The following is a 26,803-nucleotide window of genomic DNA, read 5'->3' as shown; positions in this document are numbered from 1 at the left end:
TACCTGACGCAGGTATATTGTAGCGCAGGGGTTTACAAAGTGACGCATCTGCTTAGATGCGCCATTTTGTAAATAGAGCACAACAGGAGGCATGTTTTACGCCGCCGATGCGTCACAAAAAGTGACGCATCGGAAGCGCAAAACTGACGCAAGGCCTCATAAATGAGGCCCTTGGATTTTATATGTGCAAACATCATAACTTCAAAACATCTTGCAGATAACGACCTACCAAGTTGTCCTATATCAGCTGTGACACCTTCAGCTACCCCTTGATTTGTATTAAAGAGAAATTAACATGTTTGTATTTTTAAACCCAAACATACATTGGTAAAAACACCACAAGTCCCATAATACAAATTGTTATGAAAAGTGAGGTGTGGATGACAGTGTCACAGATGACATGATGTCTTTATGCAGCTAGAACATTGCATTTCTTGCCAAAATCACAGGTGACTTCTGAGGCCAGTGAGCGTGAGTTAGGACTTGAAAATAACACCTGGTCCAAGGTGCATAAGGCCAATGAAGTTTTACATATTTTCATGCGAAAAATAGAAAATGGATATTAAATTAACCTACTGCTGTGAATTGTACTTAATTCGCACAATTTACATTTCAGGGGTTAAAGGCAGGACGTTTATGCCCGGGCTACAATGACAATATTACATATCCTTGGTGTGCAGCTGGAGTTTATGTGAATGGGTTGAAAGTCAGAAATCTCAGCTAGTCATAGCAGCTAGGGATCAAGACCAGTGTATATTTGCAGCCTGGTGGCACCACTTTGAATTAAGGGACTAGCAAAACAGGCCAAAAATAAAAAACAAATGTTCATGAATTTAAAGCAGCTTCTAAAAGCAAAACATGTTGAGGATTGAGCAGCGGCACAGAAAGTTTTCATATTTCCTGCAAGGTAACAAGAAATAAAAGTATTTTTTATACTTGGAAGATTAAATGACCCCCACAGCATGTCAAAATCTGCAAGTAAACTGTGAATGATATCACATCTGCTACTGGTACTGCTGCAAAAGCATTCTTGTATAGCCTGATTATCTCCCCCTCTGCCAGCCAATGGTGTTGCCACACCATCAACTATCTGCTCCCCTCCTTACTGCTAATATCCAATCTAGCCTTTGCACCACTGACTTTGCTTCTTATTTCTCCAGTAAATTCACCCCCCAAAAAACACTAACAATTTCCCATCTCCACCACCAGTTTGCATGCAGCAATCATGAAGGAAGCCACCCTAATCTATGCTTCCTCCAACTCACAGGCCCACAACCCATCTTTTAACCTCACTATTTCAAATTGGCAGCAGTCCCACCACTTCAAAAGAGGCTGCCTATGACTAGCTCCTCCTTCCTCTCAAGCTATCACCCTGTGTTTCAGATTCGTTTTCAAAACACTTGAGCAAGTATTATTAAATCCCTCCCTCTCTAACCTTCTGCCCACGCTCTATATACACTTTCCACATGGGTTTCACACTTTATTCCACAGAGATCCCCCTTTGAAATGTTTCAGATATGATCACTTCAGCTCGCCATAGCCATCTGCCTAACATCCTTGATTCCCAAGCAGCTTTCAACACTCTATTTTTCAAATCACTCTTCCTCTGCACATGTTCCTTCTCACTCTCAATACACCCACCACTATGAGTGGGAGTTCACCAAGCATCTATCCAAGATGTCCTCCTTTTCTCTCTATCCATGACTTGCCCTTGTGATATTATCTTCATTTTTGCCCGTTCATGTCAACCGTATGACAAAATACATCAGTATTTTATTCTTTATCTGAGATACACCTTTTGACAGTGCCTGACAAAGCTCAACAATTGCTGGAGGATGAAATCTCAGAGGAAGTGCTATTGGAACTCATATCACACCTTCCATATGGAGAAGACCTGGGCAATCATGTATTAGTTTGGGAGTTTTAAAGAACCAAAAAATCCCTGCTTGTTTCTTTAAAAAAACTTTTTTTACATGCTGCTTACACGCTTACAATGAAGTAGACACTACTGGTAGGCTCTGACTAGATGTAAGAAGGCCAAAGTAAGTCTCATTCCAAACCAGATAGGGCCTCTCTTGCTTATATTAGGTACAGTCACATTTCCCTTTTCGGTACAGATGTAAAATATTACACCTGGGCGAAATTTATGTTACACTGGAGCAATTTGCATAATTACGTATTAAGCCATTTTGTGTAAATATGTGCCATTCACTGTCAGCATTTACTGCGAAACACGCCATTCACAGCAACAATAGCATGTGCGAAGATGTTGTTGGCAGTGCTTTTGTTTAAATTCATTCCCATGAATTTTTTTTACACAAGAGCTCATTTTGTGTTCAAGAATAGCGCTAAATGACAGATGTGCATTTCATGTAATTATGTGTAGTTTTGCGTACTTTCACATAATTATGTAAAGCAAACTAGTAAAATTTCAACCCACCCCCCAAAAAAACATGACCTAAGGTGCTGGATAGAAGTCTGAAATGAGTCATTACCAATCTTGATACAAATACATTAATCACACTTCAGATATTTCCTTGATAGGACATGAAGAAACCATCTGCATTCCTTAGCTGATTTCCCCTGACACGTGAAGTAGGATCTGGCAGAGATAGTCATGGTGACTCTTGATGTGGAGAAGGCATTCAACCACGTCGAGTGGGACCTTCTTTTCAGAACATTCGAGAGGGAGTCACTAAGTTATTACTTCATTGCTATGATTATACACTCATGCAACTGCTCAGATTAATTATGCATGCCTTATCTCTGATGTTTTCCCTATCTTTACTGGTAAAGTGAAAAGAGTTGTCCCCTTACCGCACTGTAGTTCCAGTTCGGTGCAGAACTGTTGGAGTTGGCTATACATCAGGCAGTTAAATCAGGGGTATATACCGTGTACTGAAGCTCCAAGGTCATGCTTTATGCTGCTGATATCTTGCTTTTCATAACTGGCCAGAGCATCAATACAAACTTCACAAAGCTTATTGGAGATTTACATACTTCTCAAGGTATTCGTTTAATGGGAAAAGACCAAGATCTTACCAATATATACAGGCACCACAGGGGTGGTAATCAATGGTCTTATGTTCACATATAAAACTTCCAATTCGAAATAGCTAGATGTTCTGCCCAACAGAGGGTTGGTCTGGTCAATATGGTTGAAAACAATCTGCTGATCTTAATTGTGAAAAGAGACAATGACTTCATATAGTGGTCATAACTCCATCTGTCACTGGGGGGGGGCAAGTAGCGATTATTATGATTGTGGCGCCATGATGGCCAGAATGCTCCCCATTCAAAACCCAAATCCTCATTGTATCTCATGGAGAAATGTATTAAGGCATTTATTGGGTCAGGCAGGAAGCCCAGGCTTAAATCTGAAGAACTACTTGCTTCCTGTGCAACATAGAGATGGGTATTTATCTCCTGATGCTCCATCTAATAGCTACAAATAGCTTAATGTTAAGGATACACCTTTGTGGACCATTTTTGATTGCTCCTACTTAGGCTGTCCTGCGGGTCTTGATGTGCTATTCCACAAGGTACCTGCCCATAATATACCTCCGAAACTGCCTGAGATGTCCATGCAAGATGCCTGGCTCACAACACAGAGGAAACTGGAACTAAGGGTGCCCTTTCTGGCTATTTGGAGGTTAAGATAGGGAATGGGCTTTTTACAGGTGAGCCTGGTTGGCCAGAGGGATTACCGAACTAGAGGACCTTTTCTGTTAAGACCTCCTTAAGTCTATTGAAGAAGTACACAAAAAATGTAATATGTGCATCACCCAGAAATAGCAATGCCAACAATTCTTACATTGCCTTAGAAGCGAACTGGGGCCAACCGCCTTCACGTTGCTTTCTTCGCCAATTCTTTCTTTTGTGCAATGGCAGGGACAGATAGAGAGGTCATCTCAGAACTTGTGTAATGTATCGATCACAAAACTGTTATGTGAAGCAGTGGGATTATGGGCATGGGTATACTGGAAGATGAAGTTGTCCTACGTATACATGGAGAAAAACTCGACTGGCCTGTTAAATTCTCATGACAAGGAAGAAAAAAAAGCCAGACTTAAGCTGACATGTTTAAAGCCCTCGCATAACTGATACTGTACTCTGGAATGCATTTGCATTGTATGACTGTTTGCCGATAACTGATGCTGAAGATATGGGGTCTTGAATTGTGATCTATCACATATTCTGTGGTCATAGGATTAGGATGATACTGGTCAATTGTACAGCAATGTCGACAAGCAACTAGCAATTTCCTGTTTTATTCGTCATCCCGATTGGCAATACTACATGGTGCCACTGATGTGGACATAACCAATATGCATTTTGATATTTCAGGGTCAATTCATAACCATTTTTTTAATAAACCTACTTTTGAAGGCCCAACACACTCTTGACCTGCTTTTTAATATCCAGTTTGGGTGGGTTTCAACACTCATTTGAGCGCTGGGCCAACAACTCCTCTCAGTAGTCAAAATCTATGCCAACAGTGAGTGTGTACTCAACTCCTTATTACTATAAGCCAATTGTATTAGACGCAAATCATTCATAGAAAGATACTTAATACATGATTTAGATATCAAGACCTTCAATAGAAAACTATCAGCATTACAATGAAAAATTGTTTTAAAGGCACTATTTTGTGAGAAATAGATGTCTTTCACCCAAATAAGCCTGAAGAAATTTCTTTGGAGCATCACTTAACCCCTTGCACGCTGATGACGAGCTGGGCTCGTCATGAGGTAGCCTCCTGCTACGCTGATGACGAGCCCAGCTCGTCACGTAACATGCGGTTTCGCAAAACTCAGCGTACGAGCGGAATTCCGCACGCACGCATGCGGTTAAATTGTAAAATCCTTTGCAAAATACTCTTTCTATGAAATGATTCATATCTAATACCATTGGCTTATAATAATAAGGGGTTGAATACACACTCACTGTTGGCATAGTCAATTCATCACCATACCTATTCTATAACTGTATGAGTATATATACACACACACATATACATATGCACATGTACACACATGCATGCACGCACGCACACACACACAGAGACGCACATACACACACACACACACACACACACGCAAACATACACACACACTCAGAACTGTTGACATCATAAACCACAAAGCCAAAGGCCGAGTGGTTTGTAAATGTCACCAGAAAGCAAAGATGGCAAAGTTAGACCATATTACACATGGCGCCTGTTACATATTGTTTATATTACATGCTTATTTTGAGGTTGCTGGCTTAAAAAAGCTGTTTTCTTCAAAGTGCAGCTAAAAATGGGCACTGATTGAAGTTTGATTATTTAGATTTTGTTTATCATTTTTAAATAAATTGTTGAGTAGACAATAAGCAATTGTTAAGGTCAGTGGTTTTAGCCAATTTAATGGCATCAGTGTTAACCACATAATTATGGATTTACTATATTTGCCACAATTTTTGCAAAATTTGCAGCATTTCGCCAATCGTTTTTCATTGATTGAAAAATAATCAATAATCAATCACAAATAATCAAATCTCAAAATAGATAATATAAAAAGCAATTAAATATGTGAAGGTCTTACACTTCTGAAAGGAAGTCATCAGTATATGTCATCAATAATATTATTTAACACGTCATGAATTATGTAATATGTGAGGTCATAAGTAGTGCACAGCGGGTGGCTAAGTTTTAATTAGTATCATAAACAAAAGGAATCCACAAGGTGGAAGGTGGTTGCTACCACAATGGTGGGGAGCAACCTGGGTTGTTAAAATACCCCTCACACACCAACAGGCCCCTTGGTGTCATGCTTCATCATCGGGGTCTTCGCAAACCTCTACGGAATGCGGCGTGCTACGACTTCACGACTACGCAGGAGCACTTTAAGGTGAACTATGTGTTTGGTGTGTGTGGGTAAACAATGTGAGTGGTGAGGTGAAGGTGAAAAAATAAAAAATACCTGGCACGTGAGTACAGAAAAATTTATTAGGTCTCCGGCTGGTATTATTAAAAGAGTGCTGTGATGGTTGTGGTCTACTGATTAGGGTAACCCAACCATGTCAGTGCGTCGACATGTTTCGGAGTTTGAAGAACTCCTTCTTCAGGACGAGGATGTGCACTACTTATCCCCACCTTACTCACATGTGTGTAGATATAAAAGTGTGCTCTACAAAAAATGGATATGGTGAAAATGTACCTATCTATGTTTAAAGTAAGGTCCGTTGCGCCCAATTGGCGATTCAAGACACCTGTAAACAAAAAAATCAAATAAAAAACAGGAAATTACATGTTTTTTAAACTTTTTGCTGTGTAAATACACAGGGGGTAACAAGGAACAAAAGTGAAGGTCCAGGAACCCTGAAAAATGAAAAAAGAAAGAGGAAAACGAATAACACAAGAAACAGGACACACAATCAGGCATAATATCTGGTGGGACCACTAAGGGTAAAGTTCCTAATACAGATGTATTGCTTACTTATGGGAAGAGGTTTACATGGCCTCATGAGCCACAGCGTGTTGGGGGGTCCGTTCTGCCAGATGAGGCAACCTGTGAGGTATTTAAGGAAATGGATCAACATGATGTAAACCCTCGTTTTTGTTGAAAGTATTACACACCACATCCACACATTCATACACACTCACGGTTACTCTCAGGGCTTCCTGACTTCCTCCCTCTTCACGCGGCTCCGACGAGTGAATTATGAGTTAAAGGGAGGGTTATTTATAGTCTAGAAGGATTCAATTGGCCGCTAATTGAAAACGGAACAGGCCCATAAAAGTATAATGCTTGTGGGCTCTTTGTCGCTTCTGCGCGCATCGGGGATGTGTTCCCGTCTGACCACGCATGCGCGTTGGAGTAGTGGGGGCCGGCCGCGCATGCGCGGTTTGATGGTAGTGTATCATCGCAGCTCGCTGATGCGCATGCGCAAAGGGAAGACGTTTCTGTCTTAGTGTCCGGAGGATGTTACAGCGATTAATTTTGGCGATTGCTACAGGATATAAACGACTGGAAAAGCTCGAATGAGGTCAAACAAACTGATCCATTCGCGAGGGATTATTGGAAACGACTCCTGTCAGTACAGAAATCGTGTCTTTGGCTACTGTAATTAGTAGAAGTCCTTAGGGGAATGGGTAACAATACAGTTCCAGCTCATGGCTTAATCAATAGAGAATGTTGGCCAGGGTATTGACCTGGGTAAAATAATAAATAAAAATGAAAAAATATATATATAAATATAAATATAAGGGGAAAAAAAAAGGGGAGTAGAGGTTTGCGAAGACCCCGATGATGAAGCATGACACCAAGGGGCCTGTTGGTGTGTGAGGGGTATTTTAACAACCCAGGTTGCTCCCCACCATTGTGGTAGCAACCACCTTCCACCTTGTGGATTCCTTTTGTTTATGATATTTACTAGGGGAGACAGAATCCACACCTTCCTCTCCCTCTCCCTCTTTTGTTAAGGATTAAGTTTTAATTAGCTCATTAACCTATACCTGGAGACTTTAATTTTTTTGTTTGTTTTTCTTAGTTCAATACCTAACTCTAGCGTCACTGAACCCTTTGTTTTTTTTCAGTGAATTTCAGTTTTCGTATTATGTTATTCCAAATCCTGCAATGCAATCACTGGATGACAGACCCTGCACCAATCCCACCACTGTGCATGGCTATCCACCAAGTGCAGCAAGGGGATGACTGTATTTTTTGTCAGGAGGCAGTGAGCAGCAGTGGTTTAGCAGCAGGGCCTGGCATCTGGCCAGGTTCTGCACCCAACCAACCACACAGGCAGGCAATAATTTGCTGTGCAGCAGGGAGCTGGCCACAGGGCCTGGCCTATGGCCTGGCACCATTCCACCCCACCACAGGAAGCTAATAGCCTTCAGCCATGTGTAATTGGGAATTGACCACAGGGCCTGGCTTCCTGCCAAGCTCTGAGCCCAACTTAACCACAGCGGATCATCGCCAGCTGCCTATGGTCGAAGCTGTATGCCAAACGAGGTTGGGTGCAGGGCCCCAAGGTTCTGCAGTATCATTGAAGCTTCCCCAGCGAGGCTTTCATTGTACCATAGGGTGCTGCTTGAGAGGAGGCTCCCATAGAAGTACAGTGGTACCTCACCGGAGGCCCATGCTGGATTCTGCAGGAATAAAGCATTACACACAGCATGAAAATTAGACATTTATTTTAGATTTTGTACCACTTGGTGGTCCTTTTAGGACACCACTCAGGTGCAAGTGGTCAGGGAGTCCCTACGCTGTCCCCTTAAAGTACTTTTCAAAATAAGTTCCAGGACTGCAACGGCATCCACAACATTTTCTATTGCGTTGCTGTTGGCCAATCAGATTATTCGGTACTGTGAGATGGATCCCATGCCCTAAATAAACTATAATTAATGCCCTCACCTTGTGCTGTAAATGACCTCACATTTTGCATTACTCGTGATGAAATGTTCACTGACGGCATTAATAACATTTGAAATGACATCATTGATAACAACACTGTGCAAGGCAAGGGCAAGAGTTATAGTTACTTTAGGACATGAGCTGTAGTTATTTGAGATAACTATAATAGGTGGATTTCAGTGGGTTTGTCAGTTTAAAACGTGATGTTTTAACAGAAATTTTCACCCAGCTATAACATCCATTTAACCATTTTTTTTCCAATGAATTTAGGATTTAAACAAAATGCAAAATAAGATATTATCACTGTACCTAACAATAACTTCACTTCAACCTTTGGTGTTTTTCAAATGGTATTTTATTACCATATGTAAGGGCAAACCCCTTTTTCTTTTTTGGAGTTTTGGGTTTATATAGGGAAAACTTGACCCGAAGGTATCAGAGGGCTATACATGAGTACCAGTTGGTTCACAGATGAACAACATGTACCTGCGGGCAGGCCCTATGTCCAGCCCTGTGGAATTCTCACTGTGTCCTGGCCTGTGTCCAGCTCCCTGTGGGATTCCAGGCTTTCTGCCATATACAATCTTTGCCTGTTCACTGCAAACCTCAGCAGCCCCTCCGAGCCCACCCCCTTGTTCAAGAAAATGTTTCCAGTCTGGCAAGACTCTTTCGGGAGGCAGTGCGGACCATGCGTTACTGTGGGATCCCATGGGAGTTCATGGAGCTGCAGTGGCTCACACTGGACACCCACAGAATTCCCCCCAAAATGTATTTTTTTAATTTGCCCATGGGCGACCCTCGCCCACAAGGTGCAGGGAGTCCAGTTACCTTGCCCCCTTTATACCTTATTTTTTAAACTTTTCGGGACACAGGGACTGAATCTCTGTGTCCTGAAGTGTCTGCTGCAACATTTTTCTTCATGTTGCGGCCAGCCAATTAAAACGCAAGCTCCCGTGGGAGTTCACTGGTGCCATTCGCTCCCGCGAGGTGACCAATGGGAAACAAAACACCTCTGCAAATCAGATTGCACTACTATTTGAAGTTGCGCGACCCAATCACACCAAGTTGTTTTTACACCAAATCACAAAAAAAACACTCTTTCCGGAGCAAGAAGAACACTCTTTCTGGAGTTTTATATCCAGTTTGGAGTAATTCTGTTCAGCCTATTTCTCTGAATCACTGTTCAACTTTCCTATGGAAAATTACATGGGGAAATAGCGAAATGGGACACCCTTTTTTTTAGACAGCCACTTGACAGATCACCTAGAAACATTCTAGGAAGGAGCTGCGGAGCATGAACTTTAAAAAAATTTTTTTATGATGAGTTGTCAAATGGTGCTAAGGATTTCAGCAAACCAGGAAATGCTCATCCTATGATAACTAGGTCCTAACTATAACTATGCAGTGGTAACCATCACTGTGTAATATATATACATAGTTATATATAGAAAAAAGTTTCAAAAGAAATAGGGTTACTTTAAATTGATATCTTGTCCACCCTGTTACATTCTTATAAGGCAGGCAGTCAGTGTGAAGAGGGTGTTTAATCTTTCCCACCAAGTTAGGGCAATATGGCAGCCAGTACCCAGAGTGCCGCACGGAGCTCTGAGTAGCTCATGAGAGGAGACGCCCTTTCTCCTCTATCTGATTAATTGGAGCATTTCCCCCCAGCTTCACTTAGGGTAGGATACTGTGGTGGACCCTCTGGGTGCTTGTGGATATGGCGTTCTGGAGCTCTACCTGACCAATCCGGAGGATGTGGCTCGGCATCTGGTCAGCGTCATAGGTCTGCTTGTTGGTCTTTGCTGTAAGCCCCTATTGCTGTCACCTCTCCTGCAGCCCCATTGAGTTTCTGAATGTGAAGGGATGATTTTTCAATGCTGGGCTCTATGAATCCGAGGTTCAGGTACATGATTTACACCGCAGGAACACTGCAAGCTGCTGTCGCCACCACAAGCTGCAAGCAATCATTGAGAAGCAAGAAAATAGATGTAAAGGGGGAGTCTAGAATGCTGAGCTTTTTCAGGAATTGTATTGCCTGCTGCAATCTGCTTTATTCAGCTATGGGAAGGATGTGTTGCCCAGGTTTCATCACTCCACACGGGCGTGAGGTGTCATGAGTTGGAGTTACTTTTCCAAGTATGTGACTGATTTAATATGCTTGGCAATGCTTACTGCTATCAGCAATACTTGACTTGGCATAGACTGTATCACAACAGTTTCTAACTGTAGCCTGTAACTGCTTGCATATGTGATCACAGTGGATGGCATGGCAAAGCATTTAATGTACATGCAATAGATCATAATAGTTACAAAGTATAGTCGGGGAAGAGGGTGGCAGAACCCAGCATTCCATCAGTGACATAAATAACAAGTGGCAGGAATCTAACTGATCCACTCTTTAACATAGCAATTTACCCTGGTGTTGACTATTAAGGCTGTTAAAGGAGATCTTAATCTTAGAGGTGGCAGGTGGCTGGCAGCTGCAATAGAGAAAAAGAGGGTGACTGTGCTAATAGAAAGATCCTAAATAAATATCCAGCAATGCAAGAAACTTTGGTGTCCAACAGGGCTGGGCGTAGTTCGCGAAGTTACAAAAAAACTCAGCGAAGTTCCACTAATTGCAGAGAGCAGTGCAAACTGCAGTTTTTGCTGGTATTCCTGCCGCTCGGGTAGAAAATCTACTAGAGTGGCAGCTTTCGCTCGCAAACTTACTGTTTGTGATCACAAACTTACAGTTTGCGATTGTGAGCGGGGAAAAAACTCTGCAGCTCATTGCAAAGCGGAGTTTTCTGCACTCCACGAATTCCGCGGAGTGCGAAATGCAGAAAAACCCAGAACTCCGTGAACAGAGCATAGTTCACCGCCCAGGCCTAGAGTTCAAATTAAAAATCCCACACGTATGTAAAAGGACTTGGAAGATCGCTCCCTTGGATCTAATCTCTTGATTCCCTGGAATACATGAGAGCATTGAGAGTATTGAGGGCACAAATATAAATAGGATTGACTGGATTGCCAAGATTATCTCCATGAATGTGCTTGATAATCAACTGGAAGGTAGACAACAGGTTATTTCATCACTGTCTATTGCTAGATCACATAGGGTGCCATCAGGCCCATCAAAGCCTAGGAACAAGTCTTGTACAATAATTGTCTGTTTTCAAGACCTCAGGAAGGAAAGAACATTAACAATTGCTAAAGAGTGTGGGAGATTTACAACACAAGAAGGATACTCTTTTTCTATCTTTCAAGACCTAGTCTGGGAAACTGCCTCAAGGCATAGAGAAATTAGAGTGCTCATACCAATATTCAAGGCTCTTTCTGTTCCAATATCCATAATAAGTGGAGCATCCCTAAAGATTAAGGCTCTTTCATGATAATCTCTTTTCCACAAAGGACTGGACAATTCTTGGAAGATAGACATTAGTTATGTCACAGAAATCATGGTGTCTTGAACTAAGAAGAATAGACTGGAAAGTTGGAAAGATGATAAATTGCTAATGTTGTTTGTTAGAGGAAATTATACATTATACATGGGGAGGAGGAGCATGCGACTCCCTTGAAAGTATTGCTTAGATGTCAGGCTTAACATACAAACTGGGTTAGTACTCTTTTCCCCTGGTAATGCCGAACCAGGATGTTGTAGCAAACCAAGGAAGGAAGAGTTGTGGTTGGGAAGGAAGAGGTGCCATGGGGGCAGGGAGATTAGAGGGAAGAAGGAATGGAGGTATATTTGGTTTACAACTAGGAAAAGGGAGCAGTAAAGTTAACACAATACTCAAAATTCGGGAAAATGGTTAAAATCCTGTAGTGGAATATTAATAGTAATAAAAAGGGAAGACAAAAAAATGCAAAAGTTGTTTCTGATACCTGGCGGTTGAAGCCTGATAGCATAGCCTTGCAGAGAACAGACCTTACTAATTCTGAGACTACAAAGAGCTGCAAAGGATATATGTTGCCAAGAATCTATGATTTAATTAGTGCTACGTATTTTTTGGGGCAGAACAGGGTCTGTAAAAAAATACTTAATAATATATTCAAAATGTTGATTTCTAAGGTAGGCTCTGTTGGCAGATGGCCAATAGTTGAGATAACCAATCTTGAAAACAGAGACGGTTTGTTTTTAGCTAATCTATACACACCTAGTCATGAGAATCCTCAGTTGTTTGCTAAGATAATGCTGGAACTGAGCGGTTATAACTCACCTATTATTATTTTGGATGTTTTTTTATTGTATATCAAACTCCTCGATTGAATCTACTAATGCTGCATATACAGGACATAGGAAGAACACCAGAGTCACTATAAATTATATTATGAAAGCCTTAAATGTAGTGGATGTGTGGATGATTATCCATCCTAATTCACAGGAGCATACCTTTGAGTCCATACCTCATAGGCAATACTCACAAACTGATACATGCTTGACTAGTGCACCGATTGCCTCATCGTATCAAATTCAAAATCAGCATTTCTTGCACTTTGATCAACCTACAATAGAATTACTATGGTAGCTGTTCCTCTTTGACAGCCACACATAACTGGGAGCTAGGGCACACCCTAGTCAAAACTGGGTGGGCCATCACTGGCAATATGAGAGGGAGGAGCTGGGCCCAGCCCCACTTGCACTTGAATAGGCTGTGTCCTGCCTAAACACAATGGGCTGAATAACCCCTGTAGTAAGTCTGGAGTCAGTCCCAGAAAGGCAGTGTATCTGTGCACTTCTAAGGCAAGCCTTTAGAAGCTTCTTCCCACTTCAAAGGCACAACATGGTATACATACTGGACCACAGACATCAACTCTTCAGTACACTTCTGGGCCTGTGGATCCTCTGCCAGGAAGAAGGACTACTGTGCTGCGAAAAAGGACTGCCACTCTGCTGGACTGCTGCTCTGAAGGAACCGCTGCCCTGCTGTGCTGACCTGTTACCCTCTTGCCTGGGTGAGAAGGACCACATCTCTTGAAGCCAGAACCTAGGGTGCCCCCTGGACACTTGTAAGTAGGACGAAGGTGCTTGTAGCCTCTGTGGATCCAGTGGAACCGACGCATCCCGTCTGCTATGCATCATAACCCCCAGCAGAAACAAAGCATCTCCACTGCGGCGTGGATTGGACCTGTCGCAAAGACCCACATCACCTCTACAGCCCACAATGCCTTTGGAACCACCACTGTGAAATGCATCCACGATGCAGACCATTTCTTCCCTCACCAATGGCAGCTTGGATGACAACAACAGAGTCTGCAATGCAGCCTCGCAGCTCCAGGCTTCCAAACGCATGCCCCTTTGATAGGACTCTCGAAGACAATGTAAGCCCTAGCATCGCAGCCTTGCACCAAGAAACCGATGCATAGCTTTGGTTGTGCAATGCATCTTCGCCGCTTTTCCTGGCAATGCTTTGCAAACCAGGATTTAAAGTACTTTTGTTCAGAGGGTCTAATTGGGTCCCTGTTTCCGGTCCACACTCCACCGCGGTCGGCCTGAGCTTGTGATTATGTCCTGGTCTGGCAAACAAAATATCCACAGTTGATGCTTTGTGCTTATTGAATATCTTGGGTTCTACTGATTGGATTTTTGACAGGTTGGTCTTGTTTAATTTATTACAGAAAGTCATATTTTTCTAACTTGGTGCGCAATTCTTTTTGTGTGGTGTTTTCAAGTTATTACTGTCTGACTGCTCTGTGCCAAGCTACCAGAGTGTTGAACACAGGTTCATTTAGGGTTGTCTTGTGCCTCACCCTAACAAGGATTTTGGTTGCTGCTTTACTAGTGCTTACACCCCAGTCGACTAACAATCCAGGGCCTCATTTATGAAAAGTGACGCATCGCTGCGTGAAAACAGCGATGCGTCACTTTTCACTGCGCTCTCCCTGCGACATGATTGATGCGTCATATTTATAATAGGACGCATCATGTCGCAAGGAGTTACAGATACGTCAGTATTTCTGACGTATCTGTAGGCGCAAAAGTGACGCATTGCTGGAGTGTGTCACAAAAGTGACGCAACTCCAGCAATGCTTCCTTTCACATGGGGAAAGCCCCATGTGAAAGAGCTTGCGTCAGTCTTACGCCTGCTGTGAGGCAGGCGCAAGATTTTGACGCAACAGCGTCCTAAAAGTGACGCAGTGAAATCTCATAGATTTCACTGCGTCACTATTACGAGGCTTTTTGCGGGTGAACGCCCCCTCTGCATACATTATACCTGACGCAGGTATAATGTAGCGGAGGGGTTTACAAAGTGACGCATCTGCTTAGATGCGTCACTTTGTAAATAGTGCGCATCAGGAGGCATGTTTTACGCCGCCGATGCGTCACAAAAAGTGACGCATCGGAAGCGCAAAACTCACGCAAGGCCTCATAAATGAGGCCTCAAGTTTCTAACAGCTCCTAAGTAAAAAGATAATGATTATAATAATAAGGCAGACAAGTTATCTGTCATGTTTGTAATTGAGTACCTTTCTGTCAAATTCTAAATAAGTCCCAATGTCCTTGACAAAGTGTTCCTGACACTCTAACAGTCTTCTCACAAGCCATGGTGGATATTGATTACTTTTACTGGTGGTGGTCCTAGGTAAAAAATAAGAGATGACATGGCAAAGTGTAGGATAGGGATCCCAATGAATTGTCTTTGACTCAAGGACACAGGCTGCCTGATAGTCAGGGTGTTTCTCATAGAATACCTGGCAGGTCCTCTGCTACAGTCCACCACTTCTGAATGAGGTGGAGGAATTGAAATTTTTTCAGATGAATCATTCTTGAATTTTTGACATCCATTCCATTACGCCACCCACTAAATGACCCCTTAATTGGTATAATAAGCAGTTACTTTTTTGGGATACTGGCGGTCAATTAACAGTGATGTGGTAGCTTAGGACGTGGAAAAGATTTATTTCTGAATGACCACCACTTTATATTGCCATCCACAAATCTCATGGTGTGCCCATGCACTTCGAAGGACATGGTAGAAGTGGAGGACAGTCATCATCCAAGGCAACATTTTATAAGTTGGAGGTGTAGTCATTTTCATGTATACCACAACAATCCTAAGTTAGACATTTTATTAATAGTTTAATATTTAAACCTCATTTAACAAAAGAAGACTTATATTATCACACCTTACGAAAAGCATTTCTTGAGTCTTTATAACTCTGACTGAGACTGCTCACGTAGTCCATAATACCTCTCCAAGCAAGATAATTTTGAATCTCTCTGTAAAAAAGAATGAGACATATAAAATGATTTTGCAAATCAAAGCAGCTTCAGAACGAGCCATGTGAAATAACCACAGTTTAAATCATAGTCATCTGGTTATTACATGGATAATTAAATTGTGAACCTCTTCAATCATAATACGGTAATTATTTTTAGAACTTAAGGTCTGATTTAGAGGAGTGTAGTTTCACAGAATCCATTGAAAACGGTTGGGTCTTCTGTTCTGACATCAGGCGGCTTGGATGCAACACCTTGGGGCAGATTTATGAGCCCAGTGCCCCACATTTGCCCCCGGCGTAAACCATGCGCCACGTTGCGCCCTATTTACAAGGTGAGGCTTCTAGGGAGATGCGTCACGTTGTAAAGCCCTGCGCCACATGAAACCTGCATCAGGTTTCATGTGGGCGTTCTGGCGCAGGGTAGGCATTGCAGCGCAGGATCGCCTCGGAAAAGTGCCTGAGTGAAATCTACAAGATTTCACTCAGTTACTTTTCCGACGCCTCTGCGTCAAAAACCTTGCACCTACTTGAAGCAGACGTAAGGCGTGACGCACCATGTTGAGGATAGGCCAGGTTAGAACAGTGCTGGAGTTGCGTCGCGCCCGCGACACAACTCCAGCACTGCGCCAACCTTACGCCGGCAGATGCGGTACGCATCTGTTTATCCTTGCGCCATGATGCGCCGCAATTACAATGCGGCGCATCTGTATGGTGCAAGGGTAAACTTGCTTCACCCATCTTTCCTGGCGCATCCCTGCTGATTTGTAGGGATCGCCAGGAAACGTAAATCTGCCCCCATATATTTAGCACTTATCACCATGAAAGACTGCTATAGATATGTTGTCAAACATTGAACACATTTGTGTACAGTGCCCCAGACTTGTTTCACGATGGAAATTGCAGCATCGTACAGTGACTTTACTGGAATTTCCATCAGAAGGTTCCTATTAAAGATCCTCCTCCCACAACATTGGCAAACATTTTAATGCAAAAACCTTGGACCTTGGCAAAAACTAACGTCCCAATTTCAAGTTTGGCGTACAGGGCACTTTATCACAAATGTTGGGGGAGTGCCTTGTCCGCCAAACTTTTAGTTCACCTGCTCAATTTAAAGTCATGCAGACGATGTATCTTACTGAGAGCAGTGTCCCCTCTGGCTCTAAGGTTGTAAAACATATGCCAACAGGCCGCCACCATAGGGCCCATCAGAGTAAGGTCATCAGACCGCCCACCCTATTTAGAACAGATGGCCACCAGGTAGAAAAAATGAAAATGACCCTCACACCCTGGGAGAACACTCCCAGGGTGTGGGGGTAATTAGTTTTTTTGGTTTTAAAAACAAATACCTTCTTTTTTAGTTTGTTTTTGAAAAACAAAGAGGTTTGGTGCATGGTCACCTGAATTATGGCTGCCACACACTAGGTTTCAGAGGAACCACTTTTCTTGTGAAAGCGCACAAAGTTAAGTTAACTATTGGGCAGTGATCGGTAAATATGGTGGGTGTTAGTTCATCAGGGTCCATCAATGCGGTAGATGTAATGCCGTCTGCCACTTGATGGACAGCTGGTCATCCATCAACCTATGAATCAGGACCTAAACCAGTCAAATTTCCACCACCAGTATGGGAGAGTACGTGGATTTGTCACACTGCAGGGTGAAAAATCAATCTCCTTTAGCACTTTGAAGGTACTTATCTGTAATTACCTTGCAGTGTACTTGAGAAGAATATCTTTAAGTTTTGTCAAGTATTCCGGAGCATAAACAATAATTTCTTCTGTCATTTGGATAGGAATTCCCACCGTTGACATTATTTTGTTTGCGAAATTCAACCAGTCGAATTGCTACAAAAATATTGGAGAGAATTATTTTAATATGCTTTAGAAGCGGTCAATAAACATTGCCCAAAACATTTCTATTCCAGTTCAAGTGAAGCAGGTACCAATTTAATTGCATCATAAGGTTTAAAAAAAGACATGTATATCTTACTCTTTAATTCTTGCTCAAAATATTTATATTTTCATTTAATTAGGATACATTATACATATACATATTTCATGATAAATCCTGAAGATTGTTTAAAACATAGATGAGTAAATGGTTAACACCTTCTGTTTTCTAAATATAATGTAATTTATTAATTAAAGCAGGGTGTCAGTAATGTTATAAAAATGAATTCTCAACTAACATTTCTAATATTGTTAGGAAGTGGTACTTTTGCTCATGCACCTATTGTTGATTTGTTTCTGTTGTTGTAACGTTTGCTTTAAACAGATAACATTACTTACATCGCAAGAACCTGAAAATATATTAACAAAAAAAGTGTTAGAGAAATAAAAAAAAGTCAAACTTTTCGTACATGACAATAGCCTTCCTGATAGATGATGGCTAAAAGGCCCAGCAAAAAAAACATAGTGATGGCTTACATTAAACATAGACATGGGTATATTTATTTTATACGTTTCCATGATTCACACATAAAATCAAACATGTATAATATATCACTGCACAAGTACATTTCTGATTGTGGAGTATCTGCCAAAATTGCAGAATTTCCAATCATGAACCTCTACTGTTAGCTAAAAAGTGAGTTTTTGAAACAAGCGAGACTCCAGGAAAAGAGATCTCTGTGAACAAATGAGTGCAAAGCCAATTCCAGAGGTTTTTTTTGGGGGTGGGGAGTAAGTACAGTGCTCCACCTACAAATGAGCTAATTTTCCTGAAGGAGTGCCCATTTGGTAAATTTGAGACACACCCCTGCTCAAATTGCAACCAGACATGATTGATATCTATCTAGTACCAAAGTAGATCGGAAACCTGACATTCGCTGCTAGTGCATCTTTCCTGGTAGCACAAACGCACACATCGCCCACAACACAGAATTCCTGCAACAGTACACACTATTGATGTCAACCTGCATCACAATATACTGAGAATGCATAAAGAACATATTTAAAAATAAAAAAAGGAAGCAACCCAGGAGAATTAAAATGATCACAAATAAGTGCACTTACACCAGTACAGTTCATGTAAAGGGTATAAGAGTAGCATGAACTCATCTAGGAACACTAATAAATTCACCCTTTTTGCATGGTCACTGTGAGAGATTGGGTTATTAGATTTGACGAATGAATCCTTCACAACCAATAAGTCCACAACTTTCTTTTTAATGGGAAGCAACTACAATGTTGTAGCACTTAACTCTCTCAGAGTAGCGAAGAAGAGCTTCTAAGGGATACTTAGGGGAGGTGGTGGTGTTTTGCTCGAGGGGACCAACTTTAGGCCCCATGAGCATTTTCTTCAGACCTACTGGCCTCCAAGTTGGCTTTTATTGTAGAGCTTGGTTTTTAAGGCTCCCATTATTGAACCTGTCCTCAGTCTGGGCTCCAGATGCTCTCTTTTTGATTATGCCTAACACAAACCAGCAAAACACCCTCCCTGCTGCATTCCCTAGGTCACAAAGCTTCCTGGCTACTTGCAGGGCACCTGCGTGTCAGCAGAGTAAAGTTCCAGTCCACAGACGTCCCAGGAGAATGTTAAAAAATTAGCTAGCAGCCCCATTGCCCAAACTGCTTCTCATGAGGCATATGTGGTAAGTGTCACTGGCCCTGGGGAGACATATCCTAGTCCTGGGTGCCAGTAGCAGTCAAGTCCCTTCAATCCATCTTCTCAGTGGGTTTATATTGCTTCTCGTTCTAGCTGGGTATTTTTCCGGTATCACAACCCCAGGTCCACAGTCTTCTAAACTGTATCTTCCTTGTGCAGGTCTTATACGTGAGGGTAGATTCTCTACAAACCAGGTGACCCTGACCAACCCTAGGGCACCACATCATCACTCCATTCCTGCCCCAAACGTTCTGCACAGCATTCTGGATCATCTCAACATGGCCACTTCAAGTTGTCTATGGAAAGACCTTCACTGCGAGTCCCCACTCTGCCCCCAAATTACACAGCTACCTGATCCCTTCCACCCCCACCAAAACTCCTGTGTGTGGCTTCAGGGATCTGGCCTCCCACCTTTGTTTCCCAGGGCTTACGCTTGTCACAGCCAGGCATAGTCTGAGGAGTTAGATAATATATGCAGCTCCCCACAACTTCCTTTCTCGGAATTTGACAAAGGTCTGTTAATGGTTCTATTGTGCAGGGAGGCTTTTGATCCTCCTGCTGGCCAGCAGAGAAATTTACCTTGTCCCAGTTGGGGGAGGCAAAGGCTTAGAATTTGTATAAGACTGTGCCAGGGATGTATAATAATTCTCAAAGTTCCAAATGGAGTCTAATTGACAATGGATTTAAACTCACAATGCATGTGTACCATAAGGTTGATCTCTCACTAGATTACATAGGCCTAAGAATAGAAAAAAACTGGACTGGACTTTGGTACAATACAAGTAAGCACTACAAACCCTCACTATGAATGCCCACTTACATTATAAGGCCTACCCCAGGTCAGCATGAATCATTCAAGGGTATTTTCTGAGACTGGCTATCTTTGCACACATAATGCGGTGTGCAAGACGGCAGTCTCACATGTGAAGCCGACACATGTGCCCGTATATGTGATTGCATGCTCACATACTACCAGTCCTGAGCCTCTTACCAGAGCTGTGAATCAACTGCCTTATTTTAAAAGGCAGACACTGACGGTTAGCACTCTCAATGTATTGCCATAGAATTCACAGTAAGGCTCAGGAAATAACACTCACTCACAGTAAAGATTGTCAAAAGTAAAAAATGTAGGGGAATTATTTAGGCAGAACTCAATCCCTAACGTCACATTGGATTTTTCACATTTATGCGGACCTTAATTTATTGGTATTGTGACTTTGTAGGGTTTGACACTGCCATTCTGTACCAGTATGCCTGTGCTCTGTCCCTAAATTGTACTGTCAAATTGGTTCAGACCAATTGGATTATCTAAATCTGTAGGTAAGGCTGCACTTTTAATGAGCAAGCCTAGATTGGCTTGGGAAAATACTAAAGCGGTCAACATAAATTTAAAAATGTAATCCATTACTGTAAGTAGATTTTTTTTAGAACGTGAATGGAAATGTTACTTTATTAAAGTGTACTTTATGCTGCCTGGGACTAAACTGATTAACACCTGATTTGCCTCATAGCCTTACTCCAGGGACAAAATACACATCCTTGGCAGTCTGTTAACAGCCTTCTGGTGGGCGACTGTGGCTTGTCTTCTAGCAGCAAGAAGGTAGGAGTTTTAGTACAAGTTTTATTACCTCTTAGAATTGATGAACCATCTCAGAGGGTGACAGGAACTGTTGGCAACAAAAATATCTACTTTTACAGTTTTTCTTTTGAAGTGGAAATATCATATAGCGCTTTCAGGACCAGCAACCATAGATTCTCAATGTCAATCTAGACTTTATGTCGGTCTCTCCAGTAGGAGGGAAACCTATTTCCCAGCACTGACGAAGAAGAAGACAGGTAATCTCCATACGAGAATAGCAAGAAGATGCACTTGGTACTTGCAACTGAGAGATGATTAAAGTCTTTTTAGTTGAGGGATTCTGGGAAGGTTTTCAGTAAACAGAGAGAGGAAGTGCTGAAAAAGGACATGGGCATTTTAAGAGAAAGTAGCCAGGAATGTGTCTATGGTATTTTCCAGTCACTGGGTATTGCATGTGATAAGACTGGCATCTCACCAACAGCGTCCCAAGAACATTTCTGGACCAAGGTAAAAATTATCCAGTATAAAGAAGACTCTGCCTGACTGCTGAAATAGGAATTGTCAAGGACACTTGACTCCTGCTATCAACCAGAAACTGGAACTTTTCTCTAAATGTCAAGTGATTGGCCTCCTGCTACATGTGACAAGGAATAGAAAGCACAAGAACACCTGACTCCAAAAAGGTCCAATCGACCACAGTTGACTTTACCATGCAGAGGGTCTGACTGGAGAGAGACATTGTGCCCAGAAGCATTCTCTGATTACATGTTCGCTGGAGGAGTTCTCAGAAGGAAATTTACCAACAGTTGGAGAAATGTGGGACTTAATCATCTTTGCTGCCTCCTGGTAACTGGGATAAGCTGCCAAACGGAGTCTGAACACACTGTGGGCAAGAAAACAAGGTTTCTCACATTCTAAGGCATTTAGCATGGGACCTCACAGCACAGGGTATCCTGCTTAATGAAGCTTGGTCCACCCACAACTTCCAGCCTTGCCTCACTTTTTAATTTCTGCAATACAAAAACTGACCAACTACCAATGTAAAAAAGTTACGTTGGCAGAAGTGGCAAATCTATCACAGATACAAGGCAACCTTGGTGGCTATGGAATTGTGATTTGTCCCTCTTGGACCTTTTGGTGCCAAATGCAATGAATTTGGCCGGAGCTTTACAATGGCATATCTGATTTCAAGGAATCCTCTAAGGCTTCAGCTACTAACCTGACCTCCATTGGTGGATATAGAAGGCCTGAAAGTAAACTAAATAGGAAAGCTTTAACTTTGACCGATGGGACTCCCTTGTCCCACCGGAGACTGAATTATAGTCAGCATGAAATCATGCCTAGGTACCAGCTAACCCCAAAATTGTAACCCCTGTTTGATTTTTTGTGTGGTTTCATGATGGTGGTTTGTTGCCTCAATACTTTAAAAACACATATCCCTGGTTTTCGTATCTGTATATGATACTTTTGGTTTATTTTAATCACTGTAATGTATTCTATTTTTCTAATTTAGTTTGGGGATGTCAGCAGAAAGTGGTTTAATCTTTCAATAACTATGTACAGCAGTACATGCATGACAAACAATGTGTGTCACTTACTATGCACTGAAACACTCTCTACAAGACTGGTCTACTGGACTTCATATACGTCACATTGCTATCACCAAACCATTGCAACTGCTTCACAGTCTTAATCACTGGCACTCCTTCAATGTTACACCAATTAGAATGGCAGACATTGGATATATATCAGGCACATCCTTTCTAGTTTCTCTGCTGCAAAATTATGACAATTATGTAGACATCAAGTGTAGGCCTACAGAAGGTTAGAACATGTGGCAGCATGTGGCTGCTGGGTTAGTATGATTACAAATGCAAATGTATTGCCATATGTAATATGGATGGACCCAAAAAAACAATTGGATAGCATATGTATGTAGCAAATACAAGTTATGGGGCAGAAAATTAAATCAAAGTGCAAACAGACATATAAATAGAAGTATCAGCGAGATTATGATGTATAAGAATGCATATTCTACCCATAAAGGGGTTGACAGTGCCCTGTCGCTCTGCCCCTATCTGAAATAATGGTTTCCTTTTTTGGGAGCTCCAGAGAAACTCCTAAAAGTGCCACAAAGCTAGGATCTTCAGTTTTATATGTAACTTATACAATGGTGAAATGGCCCATACCAATGTAAACCCATACATAGCTACCAAGGTTTTGGATTCCTTATGTGTGACATTTCTATGGTTTTAGTGTGTGAATGAGTGAGATTTTAGTGCTGAATGTATGACCCTTTGAGTGACACTTCCGTGTGATCAAATCAGAGCAATGACTAGTATTTGCATGCCTGTAAGTTTTCTATTATTTTATCAGACATAAAGCACAATAATAAATATACCCCCAAAACAAGGCGTAACTGTGATTTAAACATTACTAAGGTCTGTTGAAAGTAAGTGGCCTCCAGAGTGCTTCAATCAGTCATGTTCTGTCATTCAAACGGATGTATGACGTTACAACGCATACTTTTACAACGCCTACCTTTACATCGCAAGTTTTACAACGCATACCATTACAACGCATAATGCTTTTGGGCGCTGGATAGTGAATAGTTTAATTTACTATTCCAACTCCAGTCCCCGTGGATAGTAGGGAAGGTGTTGGATAGTACATTAAACCTATTCCCTGTCCTAGAGCGCCCCCCAGCGCTATGCGTTGTAATGGTTTGCGTTGTAAAAGTTGCGTCGAAATGGTAGTGCGTTGTAAAAGTTTCGTTGTAAAGGCTGTTCACCCATTCAAACTGTCCTCTACAGCTTTTCACTGTTTTTGCCACTTTTCTCTCTCCAAATCTACTGAAATTGCCATCTACATAGGTCGCATGTCATATCCTTCCATTTCATTACTGACTTTATACTCTGTCCTTCTGCAAGTAGCTCTTTTTGTTGCCTCTCACTTTCACCATTCTCTCACTCACACACATGGCTCACCCTCTCCTCACTGGTAAGCACATTTTCTTTTCCATTGTAGCTCCACTTAAAATGGTAGTTACAGTTACAATATGTCTGATAATCGGGATGTGCACTCTGCAGAGAATCAAAGGAGTGGGCGAGCAGGTAGACTGAAAATAATTATTACCCACTGGTCAGCAAAGTGAGAAACTCGTACTGCCTGGAGGTAACAATAATGTCCTGTCTTTAGCACCAACTATCAAACTGACCTCACTAAACACCAAAGGAAGATATGGTTCACGGAACACAGTGTATGCTACTTTAAAAATCTACAGATACACACAGTGCCTAATTTGTAATATCTGAAGTCCAGGTGCACAAATTTTTGTTGGAGGCAACACCTACTTTCCCCCAGCTCCACCCACATCCTCCACTGGCTTCTTCCTTACTACACCTCTCCTTCTCTACCTCTTTTTTCTGTCCCTGTCGCATCTTTCTGTGCCCCTTTCCCAGTATCAACCCACTCTCCCTTCCTCACCGTCACGACACCCAGGGCCATCCCTCTACTTCTCCCTCTCTCCTTATGAACTTTTGAATATCAACTCTTACTCTCTACCTCTTTTCCTCAACCACTCTCTAGCTTTGTTTCACCTTCAGCTCTCTTTCCTTACCTCACCTTTGTCTTTTTGTTTCACCCCTTTTCTCTCAACATCGCCTCTTTCTGCCCTTCATCAATCTTGCTCTACCTTTCTTTCTACCTCTCTTCTATTGAGGAGCACTCTTCTACATGTTCCCTATAATCATACAGGCAACCTATGAAACCTACAGCATTTAAAGGCAGAGCATTCATGATTTAGTTTTGGAACCTCCTGCGATCACTGCTTGGTAGCTCTCCATGCAGGCCTGGGCCCGAGCCAAGGGAGCGGCCTTACAAAGAGAAGACGCACAGGGCCTGCGGAAATACCTGCTGGCAGCTAGCTGGGATGCCACCCTGACTGATTTCCAAACTGCTTTGATGCCGGTTAACGAAACATCCAGGACGGCCTAGACTCCAGCAACCGCACACAACCCCCTACCAACCTATTACTAGGAATGCCTGATGCTCTCCCTTGAACATGTTCCCTCCCTATATAACAACTGTTGCTTTTTTTCCGTTCACACTGTTTCTCTGTAATGGTGCTCACTTACCCTCGCCTGCTGTTATAATGTGGTGCAGGCCTGATGCTTTTACTCCTAGTTTGGTTTAAAATGTTGTTATTTCTTTATCATATATTTATTATTGAGTCTTCTGACTATTGCACTGATACTTTCTGCTGTTAACACTGGATATATTGTGTGTCACACAACTGTTACATATGAACTTAATATGTACTATTTGTACACCAAAAACTGCAATAAAAAGATTCAAATAAAAAATTCATAATTTGGTTGAAATCAGATAGGATGTAGAGGTAGGTGCCTGCATCCATATATAGATCTCACATTTTGATTCATTCACCTGGCATATTCATCTGAAATTTGCCTGAAATGAGGCATGCCAGCTTGGAACTAGTATGCTATTTATTCACTTTATTCTGATAATTGTGGAGCTGTCTGAATGGTAGCGGATAGGTTTATGACTTAAGGCTTTGGGAAAATGAGTCAAATAATACCCAAGATGGTAGCTACATGACTCCATCTTTAACAAGCTTGAGCCATATATGTAGACCAGGTTGACTAATAAGAACAACAAACCCAATTTGATTATTTTATCTATCTTTAGTATGACTCGATTGCTAGAATATCTGCAAGACCCATTGTTACCGATTACTTATATTTTATAAATGCATAGGGCTTTGGCTATTGCCTGTGGGTATTTCTCATCTCATTTTACTGGCCATTTGTTGGATCATTCTACCTACTATGGACTACTTGAACAGCAATGGATGAGGGACAATTCATTGTGCATCTTAAAAATACATCCAATCTTCACTTCTCATCACATTGAATTCTTTATCTACATATGCATTTTATACATAATACCATCTTTTCTTCACTGTAGCAGCCTCTCTTACAGTCTTTTCTCAGCCCTGTAGTCCGAGCCAGACCTTTTCATTGGCCCCCTAAAGATATGCCCTTTGCACATGCGACAGCTGATGCTGATCTCATGTACTTCACCTGGAGTCTTGTGAGATCAGCAACACAAAAAGATACTTTCTTGGCAGTCGCGTAACGCAATGTTGTTGGGCCCCTGCAAGATAGGTTGAGGAGCTCCCCTCAGGTTCTCAACCTACCACCCATCATGTGCTAGTTTCCTATTGAGTAGGGCTGGTTGAACACCAGACTCGATTTTACTGGGTGGCAATTCTGACCGGTAAAATCCGCAAGGCTTTAGCTGCATAAGGTGAATTTTAAAAACTCTCTTCCGTTCCTCCCATCAACCAATTGGCCTAGTGTCTTCGGGCACGTGATATTTCCCAAAGGTGGGATGCTCTTGAATCCTTTTATTTAGAAGACAATGACTGACCACAACAGCATAAAGTTTAAATGTGTCTGTCAGTTGGTTAAGTGGAAAATAGTGGGACTAACCCATGAGGAATATTTAATTCTATATTTTGGAGCAAAAAATAAATGCCATATTTAGGTTCCATTTTTAACAATGCAATGTCAATATTTTGTTTTCCATTACAGCTCAAGAGAAGAGAATTAGCAATCCAACAGGTATGTTACTTTAGGTACTGACAAGCCTTTGGACTGTAGATTGGATGGCAGGTGCGTTCTACTGAAGAACGTCCCATGCCATATTTCTATCAGAGAACAAAATGCGAAGAGCCCGCCTCAGGTCATTTATTTTTAATCTTGTGATAGGAAGTTACAGCCGTATTCATCAACGGGCCGTTTTGCGAGCCCCTAATAGTGATTCATAGCGAATCGCTATTAAGGACTCACAAAACGGGATTCATGTAGGAATTGCTAAATAAATAGCGATTCCTACACATTCCTTATTTGCGAGTAGCAAATTGCTAATCGCAAATAAGGAATAACTCCCCATTCATTCCTATGGGCCAAAAGGCCCATAGGAA

General features: G+C 41.9%; 1 protein-coding gene across 7 annotated transcripts in view; it reads right to left on the bottom strand.

Annotated features, from left to right (window-relative positions):
- Positions 1-26,803, bottom strand: part of MME (membrane metalloendopeptidase) — a 493,355-nt gene that overhangs the window by 166,129 nt on the left and 300,423 nt on the right. For all 7 annotated transcript variants that reach the window (XM_078667833.1, XM_078667832.1, XM_078667829.1 and 4 more), the window contains 2 exons: positions 17,316-17,452; positions 15,516-15,609 (listed from right to left, as the gene is read on the bottom strand). In XM_078667833.1, the coding sequence (XP_078523959.1) occupies positions 15,516-15,609; positions 17,316-17,452 (231 nt within the window). The remainder of the gene's footprint in view (positions 1-15,515; positions 15,610-17,315; positions 17,453-26,803) is intronic.

Source organism: Lissotriton helveticus, chromosome 11 (assembly GCF_964261635.1).
Source record: "Lissotriton helveticus chromosome 11, aLisHel1.1, whole genome shotgun sequence".
Lineage (NCBI taxonomy): Eukaryota > Metazoa > Chordata > Amphibia > Caudata > Salamandridae > Lissotriton > Lissotriton helveticus.
The sequence above is the reverse complement of the archived record's forward strand: the minus strand, read 5'-3'. Positions and strand labels throughout refer to the sequence as shown.